At 40.1% G+C, this 19,605-nt stretch overlaps 1 protein-coding gene across 1 annotated transcript in view; it reads left to right on the plus strand.

The window, feature by feature from the left end:
• LOC126175879 (protein TRC8 homolog) overlaps nt 1-19,051 on the plus strand; it is a 37,073-nt gene extending 18,022 nt beyond the window's left edge. The window contains exon 2 of the mRNA XM_049922920.1: nt 16,257-19,051. Within this exon, the coding sequence (XP_049778877.1) occupies nt 16,257-18,079 (1,823 nt within the window). The 3' untranslated portion in view covers nt 18,080-19,051. The remainder of the gene's footprint in view (nt 1-16,256) is intronic.
• Nucleotides 19,052-19,605: the final 554 nt, after the last annotated feature.

Below are 19,605 nucleotides of genomic sequence, written 5' to 3' on the forward strand. Positions count from 1 at the left end.
TGATAAAAACATATTAAGTTCAGTGTGTGTTCAGATTCATGAAATGAATTACTTTATATTTCATCAGTATTCTTCAGCTTCAACAAACAGCTTGAAGCTGTTGCCAGTGGGCATTACTGGAGGACCGGGTGGGGCAGTCCAACAAACAACCCACATGTCCACAAATTGGTCCGCTACTGTGGCCACCCCAGATTCTGCCTGTCTTAGGTTGATCCCTCTCCCATGATCAAGTGGGATATCGTTCCAAGCTGTGCCCAGGAGCAAAAGTCTTTCCCAGGGCTAATTGGAGGGCCTCCTCAGTTCATCTGATGAACGGTTTTGGGTACTATCTGTGACTGAAGTCCCTGAGAAAGAAGAAGTCACTCTACCTTTTCCAGAGTAATCCTCTTGACCTGCAAGGTCTGGACATTCACAGAGAGTGGGATTACTGATAGTTGGGAGCTCCAACATTAGGTGTGTAATAAGGCCACTTAGGGATATGGCCGTGAAGGAGGGAAGGAATCCAGTGTGCTCTCGGAGTGCAGGAGGAGTCATTCCATATATGGAACGGGTGCTTCTGGATGCCATGAAGAGCACAAGATGCAGCCAGCTGCAGGTGATGGCTCATGTTAGTACTAACAATGTGTGTCACTTTGAATCGGCAAAGATTCTCTCTCATTTCTAGTGGCTAGCGGAAGTAATAAAGACTGCTAGTTCAGCTTATGAGATGAATGCATAGCTTTTCATCAGTAGCATCGTTGAGAGAACTGACTGTGGTCCTATGGTACAGAGCCTAGTGGAATGTCGGAACCAGAGGCCCAGACAGTAGTGTGACTGTGTAGTTCGCAGATTCCTCAACTTGCGCCATAGGGCGGTGGGTTTCTGGGTACTGCAAAATAGTTCAGGTGTTCACTACTCAGGAAGCGGTTACATGGGTAGAGGGAGTTTTGTGGAGGAGACTGGGCAGTTTTTTTTTTTTTTTTTTAGGTTAGAAGGTATCTGGAAAGTGCAGAAAGGGCTTCAGTTTCAAAGGGTGCAGGACGAACATAGAAAAAGTGAAGACATTGGGACAGTCAATATTGTAGTTGTAAGAACCAGAACTCAAAGCGTTAATATAAAAGCACTGAATATCAAATCATTATAGGTATAGAAACCTGGCTAAAGGCAAAAGTAAGTCTACAAAAGTACTAACAATGTTCAGAAAGGATAGAGTGGTGGGTTAGTATGGGTAGAGGCTATACTTGACAACCATAATAAATTAACAACTGATACCTTTTACCGACATGCCCCCCCCCCCCCCCTCCAGCTTAGATGATACAGTTGCTGAATGGTTCAAAGAAAAATTGTCATTTCAAATCAATACACCATTCATACAATAATAGTTGGTGACGACTTCAATCTACCTTCAATATGTAGATGAAAATACATGTTTAAAATTGGTGGTAGGCATAAAACGCTGTCCAAAATCGTACTGAGTGCCTTCGCAGAAAATTATTTTGAGCAACTAGTTCAGGAGCCCACTGGAAACTTAAATGGTTGTGATAACATACTTGACTCTTAGTGACAAATAATCCTGACCAAATAAGGACCATTATGACAGATAAAGGGATTAGTGACCATGAGGTTGTTGTAGCTGGACTGAATACCATATCATCCAAACCCACCAAAAATAAATGCAAATTACTTGTTTTTAAAAAGGCAGATAAAGATTCTCTTGACACCATCCTAAGACAGTCTCCACTTCTTCCAGTCTATCTATGTAAGTGTAGACCAGATGTGGTTTGGATTCAAAGAAATAGTGTTGACAGCAGTTGAGAGATAGATACCAAACAAATTAATAAGACATGGTACTGAACCCCCCTCCCCTCATGGTACACAAAACAGGTCGAACACTATTGCAGAAGCGACAAAAAAAGTCACATTTAAAAGAATGCAAAATACCCAACATCGACGAAGTTTTACAGGAGCTCGAAATTTAGTGTGAACTTCAGTGCGTGTTTCCTTAAAAAGTTTCCACAACAAAATGCTGTGTCAAAATCTGGTAGCAAACCCAAAGAGTTTCTGATCATATGTAAAGTCTACACCAGTGGCAAGACAATCAGTACCTTCACTGCTCAATAACAATGGTGATGTAATTGATGGCGGTTCCGCTACAGCAGAGTTACTAAACATGGGTATCCAAAATTCCTTCACAAAAGAAGATGAAGTAAATATTGGTGAATTGAAATCAATGCTTCCACCTTATGTTTTACCCCTTGTGAGTCAGAATCCTACAACGAACCTCTTACTGAATGGGAATTTCTTTCTGCACTTTCTTCTTCTCATGATACGGCCCCTGGCCCTGACTCCATTCATAACCAACTGCTTCAACATCTCCGTGCTCCACAACGGCAACATCTTCTTCGGGTGTTTAACCGTATCTGGCTCCAGGGTGACTTCCCTTCTCAGTGGAGGGATAGCATCGTCGTTCCTGTCCTTAAGCCTGATAAGAACTCCCTATTTGTCGACAGCTATCGCCAATTAGTCTGACCAATGTTGTTTGTAAGTTACTTGAACGGATGGTAGCCGGTCAGCTCAATTGAGTCCTCGAATCTCGGGATCTATTGTCCCCTTACCAGTGTGGCTTCAGAGAGGGATGGTCTCCAATCGATCATTTACTTCGCTTGGAATCCACAGTTTGGCAGGCTTTTTCCCAGCGCCGCCATTTGATTGCAGTATTTTTTGACCTTTGCAAGGCCTATGACACGGCCTGGTGGCGCCATCACATCTTACTTACCCTTCATCAGTGGGGTCTTCGGGGCCCACTCGCGATTTTTATCCGCCATTTCCTGTTCCATCGGTCATTCGGGGTTCGGGTTGGTACTGTTCTTAGTTTTCCACTGACCCAGGAGACGGGCATCCCACAGGGTTCTGTCTTGAGTGTCCTTCTTTTCCTCATTGCTATCGATGGACTTGTGGCCTCTGTCGGTCCTTTGGTCGCCCCTGCCCTGTATGTGGATGATTTCTGCATTTGGGTTAGTTCCTCTTCAATGGCCTCGGCAGAGCGGCAGCTCCAGGGAGCTATACGGCGTGCCTCTGCATGGACCCTCTCACACGGGTTTCAATTCTCTCCTCTAAAATTGCGGGTGGTCCACTTCTGTCGCCGTACTACGATCCACCCTAATCCAGAGCTCTATCTCGATGCACAACGATTGCCTGTGGTCCCACAGTTTCGTTTCCTGGGTCTTCTTTTTCTACAACAATCTCACTTGGCTGCCCCATATCAGACTTCTGAAGGTAGGATGTTTCTGTAAACTCAATGTCCTTTGCTTCCTTGCCCACTCCTCTTGGGGTGCGGACCGTTCCCCCCCCCCTTCTCCGTATTTATCATACTCTAGTTGTGTCTCACTTGGACTATGGTTGTCAAGTTTATGGTTCACCTGCTCCTTCCACACTGCATGTGCTGGATCCAGTTCACCATCGTGGTGTCCGTTTGGCCACCGGTGCCTTTCCTTCTAGCCCTGTTGATAGTCTCCTGGTTGAAGCGGGGATCCCCCCCCCCCCCCCTTTCTGTTCGGCGGTCCCAGCTTCTGGTGTCTTATGCACTCAGTATCCGTTCCTCTCCCACTCATCCTTCCTATTCTATCCTGTTCCCAGACCATGGACGTCGCCCACCCGACTCCCGCCCTCGTGCGGGTTTACCAGTTGGGCTGCGCCTTGCGTCTCTTTGCCTTGATTTTCAGCTTCCTTCTTTGTCCTGTCTTCCTCGCTCCACCCCCCCCCCCCCACCCGATGGTGTTCTGTTCTTTTTTTCGCCAAATTTTATGGGAGTTTCGGGATGCTGTTGTTTTTTACAGTGATGGCTCTAAATCTACTGATCATGTGGGGTATGCCTTCACGTCCTCTGTTGGAACGCAAAGTCGTCTGCTGCCTCCTACGTGTGGGGTCTTTACTGCGGAATTGATGGCAATTTCCCAGGTGCTTCTCTTTATTAAACAGTCCCAACACAACCAAGTTTTGTTATGTACGGACTCAATGAGTGGCCTTCTGGCTATTGACCAGTGTTTTTTCACGCCATCCCTTGGTCTCTGCCATCCATGACCATCTTGCTGATATTCACCATGCTGCTTGTTCCATTGACTTCCTTTGGGTCCCTGGCCATGTGGATATCCTGGCTAAAGAGCTCGCTGATCGTTTGGTTGGGGGAGCAGTCACTTATCCCCCATTTTCTGTAACCCGTCCTGCAGCGGATTTACGGCTTCACATCAAATCCCACTTCGCACAGTCATGGGCCAATTCTTGGGAGGCTACTTCCGTGTCTAATAAACTTCGTGCGATTAAGGTGACACCAGACCCGTGGCGTTCTTCCTTTCACCTCCCCCGAAAGGACTCGACCACACTGTGTCATCTTCTCATTGGCCATACCAAGCTGACCCATGGTTTTCTTTTGCATGATGAGCCACCCCCACTTTGTGGTTGTGAAGCCTTCCAGTCAGTAGCCCACATTTTGGTTGAATGCCCCCTTCTTTTGGCTCTGCGTGCTAAGTACACACTCCCCTGCACTTTACCTTTGATGTTGGCTGACGATTCCTGGATGGTCTCTCTGGTTCTCGGTTTCCTCCGGGAAAGTGGTTTTTATTCTCAGTTTTAAGGTTTTTAATCTCTCTCTGGTGTTGGGGCAGGGCGGTGAGTGTTGGGGTATTTGGGGTATCTCCCACCGTCAGCCGTGTTTGGAGATTCCAGACCCACCTCCCTGACCGAGATCCTCTTTTCTTCTCTCTTTTTTTTTAAAAAAGGATTGGATAGTCTCCTTTTTCCATACGTAGTTCTACATTCTAGCGGTTGCACACATCGGCTAACACAGATTAAGAAAATATAATTCTTGTGAAACACGTAGTAATAAGTGCAATCAACAGTGGACATCAAATTGATTCCATATTTTTAGGTTTCCATAAGGCTTTTGACACTGTTCCTCACAAGCGACGTCTAATTAAATTGCATGCCTACAGATCAGACCAGTTTTTTATTTCTCATAAAAACAAATATCTAACTAAAATAATGACCTTGTCAGAAAATTTAATAGCACTCGGTAATTGCAGTTTTGATATCTGTATTGTTGATTCTTCTTGGTTCTTCATTCTTCCCCAAGTTATGTCGCACCAAACCTACTTATCATTTCCACAGCCTCTACTGTTTGAAAGTTCCTGGTTATTGTTCGTACAGGCATGTAGTCGTTCAACCCTATTCAAATAACACAGTATGAGTGTTCTTGAATCAGTGACCTTATGTTTGGATAAAACTGAGCAAGCAGATTATTTTTTAAGTAGCTGCCTATTAGTTGCCCATCACCAGGTGATGGCAATAATGACATATATTGACAGATTAAAATTGCGTACTGGACTGGGTCTCAACGCTAGACCCTTATCTTTCAGTCACCAGTTGAGTGGAACAGGCACACCTCAGCCTTATTCAGAGTTTTTGTCTACTATTATCTACCTTCTGTTTTACAGGCTCCACTCCATAGAGGGAAAAAGGTTTTGACTGTGTGTCTGTATTGTAGATGCAGCAGACTTGCTCATAGGTGCCAGCTGGAGGAGGAAAGTGTGTGAGTGTGTGTGTGTGTGTGTGTGTGTGTGTGTGTGTGTGTGTGTGTTAAATGTAACTAATGTTACCAAAAAGTTTACATGGTTAGTCTCAGGAAATGATGTTTTTCTAAAATATTAAGATTACCATAAAACTGCCTGATCCCTTTTGATCCAGCTGTCTCAATGCTAGTGTAACAATAGTAGATCACATTTTCCCTTTCTCATGTAACACTATTTATTGCACAGTGTCTTTAGATCCTTATGGGACCTTACACACAAACAAGTTCATGTAACCCCAGGGGAAGTGTCTGTAGAGTGAATACCGAGAATTTTACTGACCATGGTGGAGGACCTTCACTTCCAGTTTGTCAGTGAGAGCATCTGTTGTTCAGATGCTCATGTTCTTTAATGTGGTAATGAGATACTGCACCATCGTGTCGAAGCCACATCCACTTGCAAACAATAGGTACAGTTTCACATTACTGTGGAAGTGCAGGTCAAATGAACACACACATTTGAAGTGGCAGCAAATAATGTCCTGCTAGTCAATCTTGTGCAATTCCATCTTACAAGTTGGTAGAGAATTTTAGTTGTAGATAATTTTAATTACTAATGATCTGACCAGGAGAGGTATGCAGGGGCGGGAATGAATTTTTAAAACCACCCTGTAGGTTAAGGTCCCAGGTATTACATCCTGCAACTATTTAATATGGTGAGCCCTCACTTGCAAGTAATTGAGGAAAAAAAATCTAGTATATTGTGTAAAAAATAAATAAAGAAATAAAATAACAGGATACAGAGCAGTGTTGTGATGTAGTGGTAAACGTACATTCCTTACTACAGAAGGTTGTGTGTTTGAATCTCATTTTTTAATCTAAGTCTTTATTTAAATTATTTTACTAATTAAACCATTTAACTGAATATATATAACTGTAGTTTTTTAAAATTTGTAATCCTTCATCACATTTTAACCATTATACTATTTCATTTGCCCTTATTTTGTATTAAAAAAACTATGATTGGAATCTTTGTGCACTTATTATTATTATTATTATTATTATTATTATTATTCTTGTGGCTTCACAACCTTGTCAGTCTTTACCCCCTTAGCAATTTCCTTCCACTTTGTGCTGTCATTTGCATTCCTTCTCCATACTCTGATTGCTTGGGCATTGATGTTTTCTTCTACATTGTCCAACCATTGCTTACATAGTCTTCCTTTTAATCTTCTTCCTGTTGGTTTCCATTGAAAGACTTACTTTGTAGTTCTTGTGTCCTCTATCCTCGGGACATGTCCCAGCCAGGCTATTCTTTTACTTTTAATTAGCCTTATGATATTGTCATGTAGAAGAAGGTGTAATTAGATGAATGGCGAACACTAACTTCACTTAATGGAGGTTTATTCAGTACTTGCACACGAGAGCGCGGAGCAAACTGCCTTTGGCCAGAACACATATGGTGTATATACAGTTACAGTACATTCCAGTACAATGATTCTTGACATTTGTGGATACTTCTAGAATGTACTTGAACCGAATATAGAAATTAAAATTTTACATTTCGGATGAGTTTTGAACTCCTGGCCCTCCATGCAACATTCTAGTATCATACCCACTACACCACGGTGACTGTGCTACTCCGCTGTTTCTGCGACATTGTTCCCTCCTTAAGAGAACAGTGTTGTGGTGTTGCATCCTCGTAGTCCGAGAAAGAGTCATCGGTCGTGCATACTCCAACTCCCGATGACTGGTATTTGCCCTAGCGGTGATCTTAGAACCTCCTTTGCCACTACGCTCTTCATCACCTTTCTGCTTGTCGCCTGTCGCTGGAACTTTGAATGTACCCTGGGGTGCAGGATTCTTATACGGCTTCATTTGCAGCACGTGGACCTTATCTCTTATCTTTCGTCGTCTTTGTTGGGGTCATAATCTTCAACTTCATAAGTAATATCGGACAACTGTGTTACAACCTTATAAGGTCCAAAGTAGTGCCTGAGGAGCTTCTCAGAGAGACCAACCTTCCGAACAGGAGTGGAGATCCAGACAAGGTCACCAGAATGGTAGACAACAGGGTGGCGACTCGTGTCATACCTTCGGCAATTGTTTTCTTGAGCCTGCAGCATGCGGAGTCGAGCTAACTGCCGAGCTTCCTCAGTTCTGGGTAACACCTAGCCGATGGAGTCATCGTCCACGTTATCAGTATGTAACGGGAACACAGTGTCCATCGCTGTAGTCGCCTCACACCCATGCACCAGGAAAAATGGTATAAATCATGTGGTGTCTTGTTTGGTGGTGTTGTAGGCAAATATCATGAAAGATAGCACTTCATCCCAGTTGCTCTGCTCAACATTGACGAACATTGATAGCATGTTGGCCAAGGTCTTATTAAGGTGTTCAGTAAATCCGTTAGTTTGCAGATGGTAGGCAGTTGTCATGTGATGAGTAATGTTGCACTGACGGTTTTTCTCTGTCACAAGATTCAATTGGAAAAACTTTCCCTCAATCTGTAATTAACGACCTTGGGGCACCATGTTTTAATACAATGTCTTCCATGATGAATTTGGCTACCTCGAATGCATCGGCTGTTTTCACAGCTTTTGTTATGGCACAGCATGTCAGATAATCAGTGCAAACAATAATCCATCTATTGCCACTAGCAGACGTTGAAAATCGTCCAAGGAGGTCAATCCCAACATGCTGGAAAGGCATTTCAGCTAGTGGAATTGGTATGAGTTAGCCAGGTGGTTTCTGAGGAACTACCTTTTTCCTCTCACACTCTCGACAGTGTGATGGACACTCCTCAATAAACCTGGCCAGAAAAATCTCCTGCAGATCCTGTCATATGTCTTAATAAATCATAAATGTCCGTCCACACATGCGTCATGGAATTTCTAGAACGTCTAAGTGCATGTGTTTAGGAATCATTGGTGACCATCTCTTTCCTAACAGATCAAAGTTTTTCTTGCAAAGTAATCTATTAACTACCTTAAATTGTCCTTTCACATCCTCTGACCGATTTAAGGCAAGCATAATTTGCGATATCTTGACATTCTTCTTGTGCTCAGCAGAGAGATCCTGGAGTGCAGCAAGACAGTCACTATCTTCATCAAAGTCTTGATGGTCTTGCACGGGTTTCTTGAGAAACAGTCAGCATCTTGGTGTTTTCTTCCACTTTTGTACACTATGGTAACGTCATACTCTTGAAGATGTAGTGCCCACCTGGTGAGTCGTCTTGTTAGATCCTTAAGACCTGTCAACCAACAAAGTGAATGATGGTCTGTAACAACTATGAATGGCCTTCCATGAGATACTGTTGAAATTTGCACATGGCCCAGATCACAGTAAGACATTCTCTTTATGTAGTTGAGTAGTTTCTCTTGGCTTTTGGAAGTGTCCTAGAAGCATAGGCTATAACCTTCTCTTTTCCATCCAAAATTTGCACCAAAACGGCACCGATCCCATACCAACTGGCATCTGTGTGTAGTTCTGTAGGTGCTCTCTCATCATACAGATCAATTACAGGGTCAGTCATCAGAGCTTTTCACAGCACATTGAAAGAATCTTGTTGAGCACCACCCCAGATAAATTTAGTATCAACTTTTAACAACTCTTGGAGTAGCCTGGCTTTGATACAAAAGTTTTTGATCAAACTTTTAGGAATAGGAAATTTTGGTTATAGATCTCACCTTTTCTGGGTCTGGCTGCACACCTTTGTTTGGCAAAAGGTGTCCAAGTATTTTGATTTCTTTTGCTCCAAAGAGACACTTGCTTAGATTAAGTTTCAGTCCAGCTTGTTGGAGACACTTAAGAATGGTCCTCAGTCTTTTTATGTTTTCATCAAATGTGTCTGAGAACACTATAATGTCATCTAAATAACAAAGACACAGCGTCCACTTCAGGTGACGTAGAAGATTATCCATCATCTGTTCAAAAGTTGCTGGTGCATTACATAAACCAAACGGCATAACCTTAAACTCGTACAGGCTCTCTGAGGTGATGAAGGCAGTTTTCTCATGATCAACCTCATCTACATCGATTTGTCAGTATCCCGAGTACATGTCCATGGTTGAGAAAAACGTAGCCACCTTTAGACAATCTAGTGTATCGTCAGTTCAAGGAACGGGGTAAATGTCCTTTTTAGTTATGTTATTAAGCTTCCATTAATCAACACAAAAGCACCAACTGCCATTCTTCTTTCTGACGAGAACTGCTGGTGACGACCATGGGCTCTGCGAAGGCTGAATGATGTCATTCATCATCATTTTCTCTACCTCGTCACAAATTATTCGACGTTCCGTTGCTGACACACAATATGCTCTCTGGCTTATTGGTTGATAGTCTCCAGTGCTAATCAGGTGCTTCACCATTGATTTGTCTAATTTGCTCTTCTCTTGTGGATTGAAGCATTCAAATAACTCTTGAAGAATGGCAAGTAGCTTCTTCTGTTGTTCCTTAGTGAGATCTGGTGATAGTTGAGCTAGGAGATCTTGTGTCATAGTGGTAGCGCCAATTTCTCTCACAGACTCGGCATGGGAGGTTTCTATGACGCTCAGCTGTTCGGCAGTTAACAGCTCAGCATTTGCTACGCACATGCGTCTTGGAAGAATCTGCAGTTCTTGGCGACAGTTAACTATCCACAATTCACCGAATCCGTTCTTAAACGAGATGACAGAGGCTGGGATGACCAAGTTATTCTTCAGTGGTGTTCTTCTCTTACATTCCACTATGTGGGTTGATGCATGGCATGACACATGGCGTTTACCTTTCTAGCTCTGACTGCAGGTATGATCACTTCATCCAGCACACACAGTCTCTACACACTCGGATGTGCATCTTCTTGTCCACAGTATCTCATGTCATCTAGCACAATCTTCGAGTGACCACAATCTATAATTGCCTGAGAAGCTTTCAAAAAGTCCCATCAGAGAATGACTTCATGACTACACTCTTGTAAGATGATGAATTCTACGGGCTGTGTATGGCCACTTATACCCACATGAATGACACATCTTCCTGTAGATTTTATATATTTACCATTATCCACCTATAGCAGAGATGTTTTGTTGCCGACGAATACAGTTTTCTGCAACTGGCGAAGGTACTTCTCCAAAATGACTGAGTATGTTGTTCCAGAGTCCACAAGAGCTTGGGCTGGTCGGCCATCCATGAGGATATGAACGTAGTTTCCTGTCATTTTTGTAGTGATCTCTTCGGCAGTCTCACTTCCAAGGAAGGTCGCACCCTTTAGTTTCCCAGGTTGTGGTGGCTAGGTGATCAGCTGGAGCTTCTAAACAGTGATGGAGACCTTGATCAGCATGTTGGGAAGCGTCTTCTCCAGCGGCTAGCTTCATAAGATGTGCAACCTTATCTTCCTCCTTCATTCTAGGATCCACTGTTTTACACAACTCCAAGATGTCTTGAATGTGGAATGCTGTAGTTTCTCCTGGATGCTGTGTCCTGCACTTTAATTTATCTTCAGCCTTGTACTTCTGTTGTTGTGTGTCACTGAAATACTTGCGCATTTCCGCCTGGAATATTCCCAGCTTGTGTGCTTCTCGTTGTTCTCATACCATTGCTTGGCATTACCCTCCAAGTAAAAAAAATATGTTAGCCAAACACATGGTGTCATCCCATTTGTTAAATTTGGCTATACGCTATAATACCTTCAGCCACTTTTTTTGATCTTGGCCATTGTCACCAGAGAACCCGGAAGGATGTCTCGTGTGATGGCACACTGTTGCTGTCATCGTAATGTCCTTCTTCTTCTTCTTCTTCTTCTTCTTCTGTCTCCAATGAATTGTGATCTGTTGAATATGGCTTGAACTTGGGTTTCTCGTCACGTAAACGGTGGCTCTGTTGTGGCGTGATCAGAGCCACTGTGTCATCAATAATTTGCATGATCACTAGTTCCAGTAGCCAGTGTCTCCACCAGAGTAATGTCACATAGGAGAAGGTGTAATTAGATGAATGACGAACACAAACTTAACAAAGGTTTATTCAACACTTGCACATACAAGAGCGTGGAGCAAACTGCCTCCGGCCAGAACACATACGGTGTGTGTGTATATATATATATATATATATATATATATATATATAGTAAAATGATTCTTGACATTTGTGGATACTTCTTGAAAGTACTCGAACTGAATAACTGAAAATAGAAATTAAAATTTTACAGTTTGGGTGAATTCTGAACTCTTGACCCTCCATGCAACAGTCTAGTATCATACCCACTACACCACAGTGACTGTGCTACTCAGCTTCTTCTGCGACAATATCAGTTCTTTGTACGAGATGGTCCAACTCATAATTGGCCCTTGCTTTCCAGGTACCATCGTTATTTTGGATCCCTCTATAAATTTTCCATAGCATTTTTCATTCAAATACTCTGAGTTGTTGTTCATCAGAGCTGGTTAGTGTCCATGTTTCACGTCCATATGTAACCACTGGCCTAATCATAACTGTACATTTAACCATTTGTAGCTGTCAGTTTGTCCTCTCAGTTTATCATACTCATTGTCATTAGATTTTTAAATGTATAACAACTCCTATTACCACTTAAAATGCGTGCTTTTATTTCAGTGGACATAGAATTTACTTTGTGAATGTTAGTCCCTAGGTATTCAAAATCCTCCGCATGTGAAAATTAAAACCTTCTGCTGGCAAGTTATCCAAGTTATTGCCCCCCTGTTCTATGGAATTTCATATATTTAGTTTCGGATTTGATTAATTTCCAGTTCCCTATGCTGTGCAGCTTCTTTCAGTTCCACCACTACTCTTTCCAGTGACATTCTTCATCAACTAGCAACTGCAATGTCATCAGCATATGCAGCCAATTTGTGTGGTTCTTATATCTATTTGTACAGATATTTGCAGTTTTCATACAATTGCTTCTAAGGTCAAATTGAAAAACACTGTGGGAAGAACATAATCCTGCCTAAAACCTTTATTGATATTGAAACAATCACTTAATTCCACACCCACTCACCTTTGCCTGTGAGCCAGCCAAGGTTGCGTTAATAACAGAATTATATTAGGATGGTATACAAACAGTCTGGTTGGTATCGTCTAACATCTCTTCTCTGTTTAGACTATTAAAGACCTGCTTAATGTCTGTATAGATATTGTAGAATTTTAAATTATTTTGATACACTTCTTCTTGTATTTGCCTCAGAACAAATATTTGGTCCACAGTTGATCCATGAGGCCTAAAGCCACACTGATAATCATGCAATATATCTTCCGCATATGAGACTAAACTATTGTATAGGATTCCAGATAAAATCCTGTATGCCACATTCAACAGTGTGATCCCTCTGCAGTTAGAGCAACAAGCCTTGTAGCCTTTATTATGTATGGGTCCAAGTACACCTATAGTCCATTCTTCTGGAGTTCTTTCTTAATTTCAGATTAAACAGATAAGTTTATGTATCTGTTTGTGTAAAGTAATGTCTCCTCTCTTTAACAGCTTGGCAATTATTAGGTCATTTCAGGGAGGTTTGTGATTTTTACAATTCACCACCTGCTGTGATTCTGTAAAAGCAAGCTCTTCTATTTTTGGTCTTACTGTATGGTATATCGGTTGCTTCCTTTTCAGTGTGATCACCATCCAGCATTTCTTTAACGTATTCTCTCCATCTGTTCATCACTTGCCTCTTTTGTCATCAGGTTTCCATATTTATCCTTGCATCCAATTATTTTAAGTATGTATCCTTGTGTTCCTTCTTTTACTTCTTACAAAACTTGGTACTCTCATTCCTATTACAATGCTCTTTCATGTCTTTACATTTCTTTTTAAGGCTTTTCTTTTTCTTTCTTCTGCATACCCTTTCTGTCTCTACCCTCTTTTCATTATACATCGCCTGATTAATTCTCGTATTTCATTGCAGGCATTTTAGTCTTGCTTTTTATTCTGTTGCACCACTTGTCTACATCCCTCCTCATATCACTCGTCATTTCTAGTCATTGTGGATTCATGTTGTCCCCTTTGCCACAGTTCTGATATTCTTAATACATTCCCATTCCTTATCTGTGTCATTACTGTGCACCATTAACTGTAGTTTCAGTTTCAATTTATTCTGATATCCAAATACTGTAACTCTGTCTTCCAGTTTGTCTACTTACCATTTCAGAATTCCCCTAGTTTTCCCTTTATGTGCCTTAGCAGTCTTTCACTTCATTTTTGCAGCTACATGGTAGTGGTCAGAGTCTGAGTTTGCTCTCTGAAATGTGCGTACATTTTAGTGTTGCTTGCCCATCTTTTGGATACCGATATGTGGTCAGTTTGATTTGTATCATTTGTTCCTGAATTTTCCAGGTCCCTTTGTGAATATTTTTTGTGGGAAACGTGCTTATTGCTTTAAGATCATTGGCAGGTGCAAACTGGGCAGCTCTCAGCCCACTAGCACTTGGTTCCTCATGTAAGCTTTCCTTACCAAAATGGGCATTAAAAGTTGGTTCTTTTTGAAACTTTGGATTATAATCCCCCAAGACTATTCTTGAATCGTGATGGTAACCTTTCACAGACTTCATGCAGTTGATTGTAAAACTTATGAACCAGATCCTCATCTGACCCTTCTGTTGGAGTATACATGTTTGCAAAAGTCATATTGTGGAATCTTCCTTTTATTCTTATATATTATTATTTTTATTGTATTTTATGGTTTTATAGAAAAGATTAGCATGTATTCTTATTTTTCAAACAGTGTGAATGTCCAATGAAACTAAGCTTGCCTTTGTTTGTGTGTGTGTGTGTGTGTGTGTGTGTTTTTCTCATGTGGTAATATGTTGAACTATGGCAGATTTCTTGTTGCATGCTCTGGAGTCCATTGAAAAGTCGCCATGTGTATTTGCACATCTGTGTGCCAATCTCTCCAGCGTCTCTCCAATTCCATGTTGACAGAATGTAGTTGAAACTTCTGTAGTAATTAGAATGACTAGAGTAACATTTACATTGAGCTTCATGCAATTATTTATCAGAGATGAGCACTCATTTCTTTCTTCCTCGAATACAACTTTTGCTCTTGCTAGTGAGTTGTAATACGTAATATTCACAATTACAAATTCCCCACATCTTTATCTTAGTAAAAGCAAAGCCATAGTCATTAACATTACATTCAACAGAGATAGTAAAAATCGGAGATAATGCATAGGTAATGTTCGCTTTTCTTATGCAGGGAGTAACGTCTTTAGTTCTTACACACAACACAGTATACGACGCAATTATTTCCATAGTAGAATGTGATATTACATGAGGATGCATATTATGTCATTACATGACATGAAGGGAAGGATAGATTTGCGCATATTTTTGTTACCATGAACCCAACAACATTTCGTTGTCAATCACCTCTCCCAGAGTAATATAATGTAAAATTTTGCTTCTGTGTTTCTCTTTCAAACTTCCATCTGATCTCTTGGAGGCCAACTAATTCCAATCCTTAACTCAACACACTTCTTTGGCTACATTTTTCATTGCTTCTGTTTGCAGCAGGGTACGTATATTTCATTCTCCAAATTGAGTCCTATTCATATCATTGTTCCTTAGATTATTTTGTCTCCACGACAGCAGTCTGGCTTTCTCTGTCAAGTTATTAGCAACAGTATTTTTTTCTAAGGGAGTGGTGTTGGCCCTACATTCAACCCTTATCCTTCAGAGGAGCATTTATTCTGCTCTCGTCTTCCCTGAATCATTTCCTGCTGGGGTAGGGTACCCAATCCTTTACAAAGTTTCTCAGGTTTCCAGGGTTCACCAACTTGGTGCTAAGAGACAGGATGTAGCAGGAGAGGCTATGTGACTTTAATATTTTTATCTATCTATCATAATATTCAAATGTTTGAAAATGCAGAGCTTTCAGTTAAAAAAACAAAAGAAGAAATAATCTATTTATGTTGGCTGTTGAATGATGTCAAAACGTATTTTTTGTTACAATGCACACATTTTATGGAGTGTAGTCATCATACAAACTTATAATTAATCATCACAAAAACATTTAAAACATAAATTCTTGTTGCTTTATGGACAAAATAACGCAGACACCAACTGTCCAGTGTGTGGTGGCAGGTACTTTGGGTATTGTCTGTTTCAAACACCGTCTGAAATAATGTGGATGATATTGACCAACTAAAATTCAATGTTATGATGCTCATGTTTATGCTACATCATTACTCTTAAAATAGATTCATCCATTATACAATTCAATATTGTTTAGATAAAGTTCATTTTAAGAACATTTTGTATTTTCAAACAAATGTTAAATGGTTTGCAGGGTGCACACTTCATCTGCATAAGGAACACTACAGTAAAATGACACAGAATGTAAATATGAATCATTAATCCTTAGATCTCAGTTCTATTTTTATGTGTTTTTTTCTTTTTTTTCTTTTTTTTTCATGTGCAAGAAATTTAGTAAGTTAGTTGCAGTTTGTTAAATTTTGCTGTCATGATATTGCAGTAGCAATTTACCTGTCCAGTCTATGTTGTTTGTATATACTCTCAGCCATTCACCATACAGTATCGTTGGGAGTGTATGTACCAGTATAGTAACTTGTTTAATTGTCTGTCCTCACCACCAATGCCATTGGGAGGTTTTATCATTTTTCAGAAGACCGGAAATTCATAAAAATGTGGAATATGTTGGTAACTTCTTGTTATACATGTTATGGGTACAATATTTTTAATTACCTTTGTTTTTTCTTCTTTTCTTTCCAGGTATCATAGCAGCAATGTGCGTATTTATGCTGCGAACGAAGCATTTGATGATTGTTTATATGTACCTGATGTCTGTTGGAATTGTATTTGTCTCATACTGGACAAATGTTAGTACAATGAAGACTGTTATAACATCAATGGTGGATGAAAGTGATACTAGCATCCTAGAAGATATTCTTTCTCTGAACTTGACCAAACTGTTTGATCCAAATGGTTGCGGGTTTGCAGTAGTTCAGAATTATTTCATACAGTGTCTCCTAGCCTTTGTTTTTACTTATGTGCACCTAGGTCCAAGGTACAGTTTGGTGCAAAAACTCATACCTGTGAGTTTTATGGCACCATCAGTCCTTGCAGTGCTACCAGTACTACCACCATCAGTACTGCACCATGCACCTGTTTTTGCAGCCTTGCTTCCATTAGCAATAGTGAAATTTGTGTTGTGGTACAGTGCTTTGGCAGTTGTCCAGACAATTTTCAGTGGATACCAAAACACAAGAACTTTCATAAATAATTACGGGCTCTCAGCACTTGTAGAAACTGAATGGACCCGTTTGAATGTCCCTACGGTGCTTCGCACATTCTGGATTCTCAGAGTTTGGGAACATGCCAGCATCTTGCTTGTGGATCACTTGGCAGAAGATGGAAGCAGTCTTACAGCAATAGGAGCACTATTTGGGATGGCAAAGAGCCTTCTAATAAGTGGTTGCGAGACATTGATGGCTGTTCTTGGAATGGCAAGTGTTGTTTCTTACATTTGTCACTATATTGGTTGTTTCTTCCAGTGGGTCCTCTTAATAGAGGAAGATGATGATCGAAGTATTGGCACTGTCTCTGCAATATTGTTTTACATATTGGCGCTACAAACTGGACTTACTGGTTTGGACCCAGAGAAAAGATTTGTTCGGCTTTGTCGCAATTTCTGTCTTTTATTTACAGCCCTATTACATTTTATACACAATATTGTCAATCCATTGTTAATGTCTTTAAGTGCTTCCCACAACCCGTCACTGCACAGACATGTTAGGGCATTGTTAGTCTGTGCATTCCTCATACTTTTCCCAATTTCTCTCCTTACTTACCTTTGGTCTCAGCATGCTACCAGCACTTGGCTGTTTGCAGTCTCAGCATTTAGTATAGAAGTGATAGTAAAAGTGGTTGTATCACTCCTGATATACTCTCTCTTCTTAATTGATGCATACCGCAGTACATTCTGGGAGAAGTTGGATGATTATGTATATTATATTAGAGCTTCAGGAAATGCAGTAGAATTCTGCTTTGGCATATTCCTGTTTTTCAATGGAGCATGGATTTTGTTTTTTGAATCTGGTGGTGCAATACGTGCCATAATGATGTGTGTCCATGCATATTTCAACATTTGGTGTGAAGCTCGAGCTGGCTGGAGCGTGTTCAAGAAAAGACGCACTGCAGTAAATAAAATAAATTCCCTTCTTGAGGCCACACCAGAACAGCTGGTTGAGTTAAATGATGTCTGTGCCATTTGTTATCAAGAGATGAAAAGTGCAAAAATTACGCATTGCAATCACTTTTTTCATGGTGTATGCCTGAGGAAATGGTTGTATGTGCAAGACAGGTGCCCCCTTTGTCATAATATCCTTTATCAGGTAGACACACCCAAAGATGGGACTGATGCACGAGGCATTGAGGACAATGCTGTTCCACAGGATCCACAAAATGTTCCAGAGGTTGCCAATGGTGTAGCTGCACAGCTGCAAGTAAGAATAAATGACATCGAAGAAGATCGTACGTTAAGGGTACCAGATGTGAGGCAAAGACAAGAAGACTTAGAAAATGTACCAAGATGAAGTTAAATAAATTTTATGGAGCAATATTTTTGAACGTTGACATCGATGTTGAACACTTCGTGCATTCATCAGTGTACAAAATTCCAGGTTCTGATGTGTTACCAATTTGTTTGGAAATCAGGAACCTTCATTAGACTGCCAGTTCCATAATGTCATGAAAATTTTAATGCATGATGTGTGTGTTGTTATTTGTTTATACCATCAATGTATTCAGTTTCTTGTCAGTGATGCTACAGTTTGTATCATCTACTGAAAGAAATTATTGATTTGTTACAAAATCAATGTTAAAAGTTCAGATTATCTAGTTGTATTTGGCAATTACACATCTTCATTGTGTTGCTTTCTTTATTTTTTTAAGACTTCTGCTGTATTTTTATTTAGTCATTGATGCCGATATTGGTAAACGATATTTTTTGGTGAAGTGGTTTCATAGAAAGGGAAGCTAATAATTTTACTAAAAAAACAGAAATTAAAAGTACTGGGAGCAAAGGGCGTTTTGTGGACCACAAATTAATTTGCTTTTGAGGTCTTTATTTGATGTTTTTTCAAAAACTGTGATTTTAGACTGGACGATATTTCTGTTTCTGTTGCAGAATTTTTTGAAACATATTTTAGTTTCTTAATTTATTTGAGTTTGAAGTGACTGTATATAGAAACCTTTATTATATTTTAAATCAGCAGTTTGAGAAATGAGATGTGTAAACTGTTTAATGTGTGAAAATAAATTATTTTCTTTTAATTATTTTTTTTAGAATTGTCGTATTGTTGGTTCTATGCATTTAATGAGACTGATAGCATAACTAGTGAGACAAAGCAAATTTTTTTATTTTCAAACACATTGAAGTTCCAATATTTTATTACTGTGTACGTAGTAAAAATAAATTTTGCACTTACATTAGATGCTAATGCATTCTGAACTTGTCCTGAAATATGAAAATATAAACATTTTTGGATTTACTGCACTTACTTAAATTGTTTGATTTATTGAAGTACCAGTAGATCACAGTTTGCCCAATGTACTATGTTAAATCTCATGCCAGAGATGGAGAGGGACAAGTAAGTATTTTCAATTGAAAATTCCACAGAGATAGCAGTATTCAACAGGTTCCTCCACTCTAACTGTTGTATAAGAGGATGGGTGCATTGAACATGTGCGAATGGTTTGTATGTATTGGTGCGTATTCTGAAGCAGATTACAGGCAAAAGATAATTACATTTGCATTTGTGAACCTGAATTTCAATAGTATCCAACTGTCTTTACAAGGAAATTTCAGCATCTTAATTGATATAGTATCCATCAGATTTTGATATTTCTCATTGTTTTTCAAAATACTATAAATGTGCTGTTTGTACCAAATAGTTAGTACTGTTACCAAAGTGGGAAATAACTGCTATTAAAATGTTGCTCCAAGATGATTAATCAGGAGCAGAATCCATAGTGAAAATCATATTTCCAGTGTGGTTGTTGTATGAATCTGCATACAAGGTAAGTTGTATGTGAAGAAATAATGGAATTAAAGGTAACC

The sequence above is a fragment of the Schistocerca cancellata genome, chromosome 3, assembly GCF_023864275.1.
Source record: "Schistocerca cancellata isolate TAMUIC-IGC-003103 chromosome 3, iqSchCanc2.1, whole genome shotgun sequence".
Lineage (NCBI taxonomy): Eukaryota > Metazoa > Arthropoda > Insecta > Orthoptera > Acrididae > Schistocerca > Schistocerca cancellata.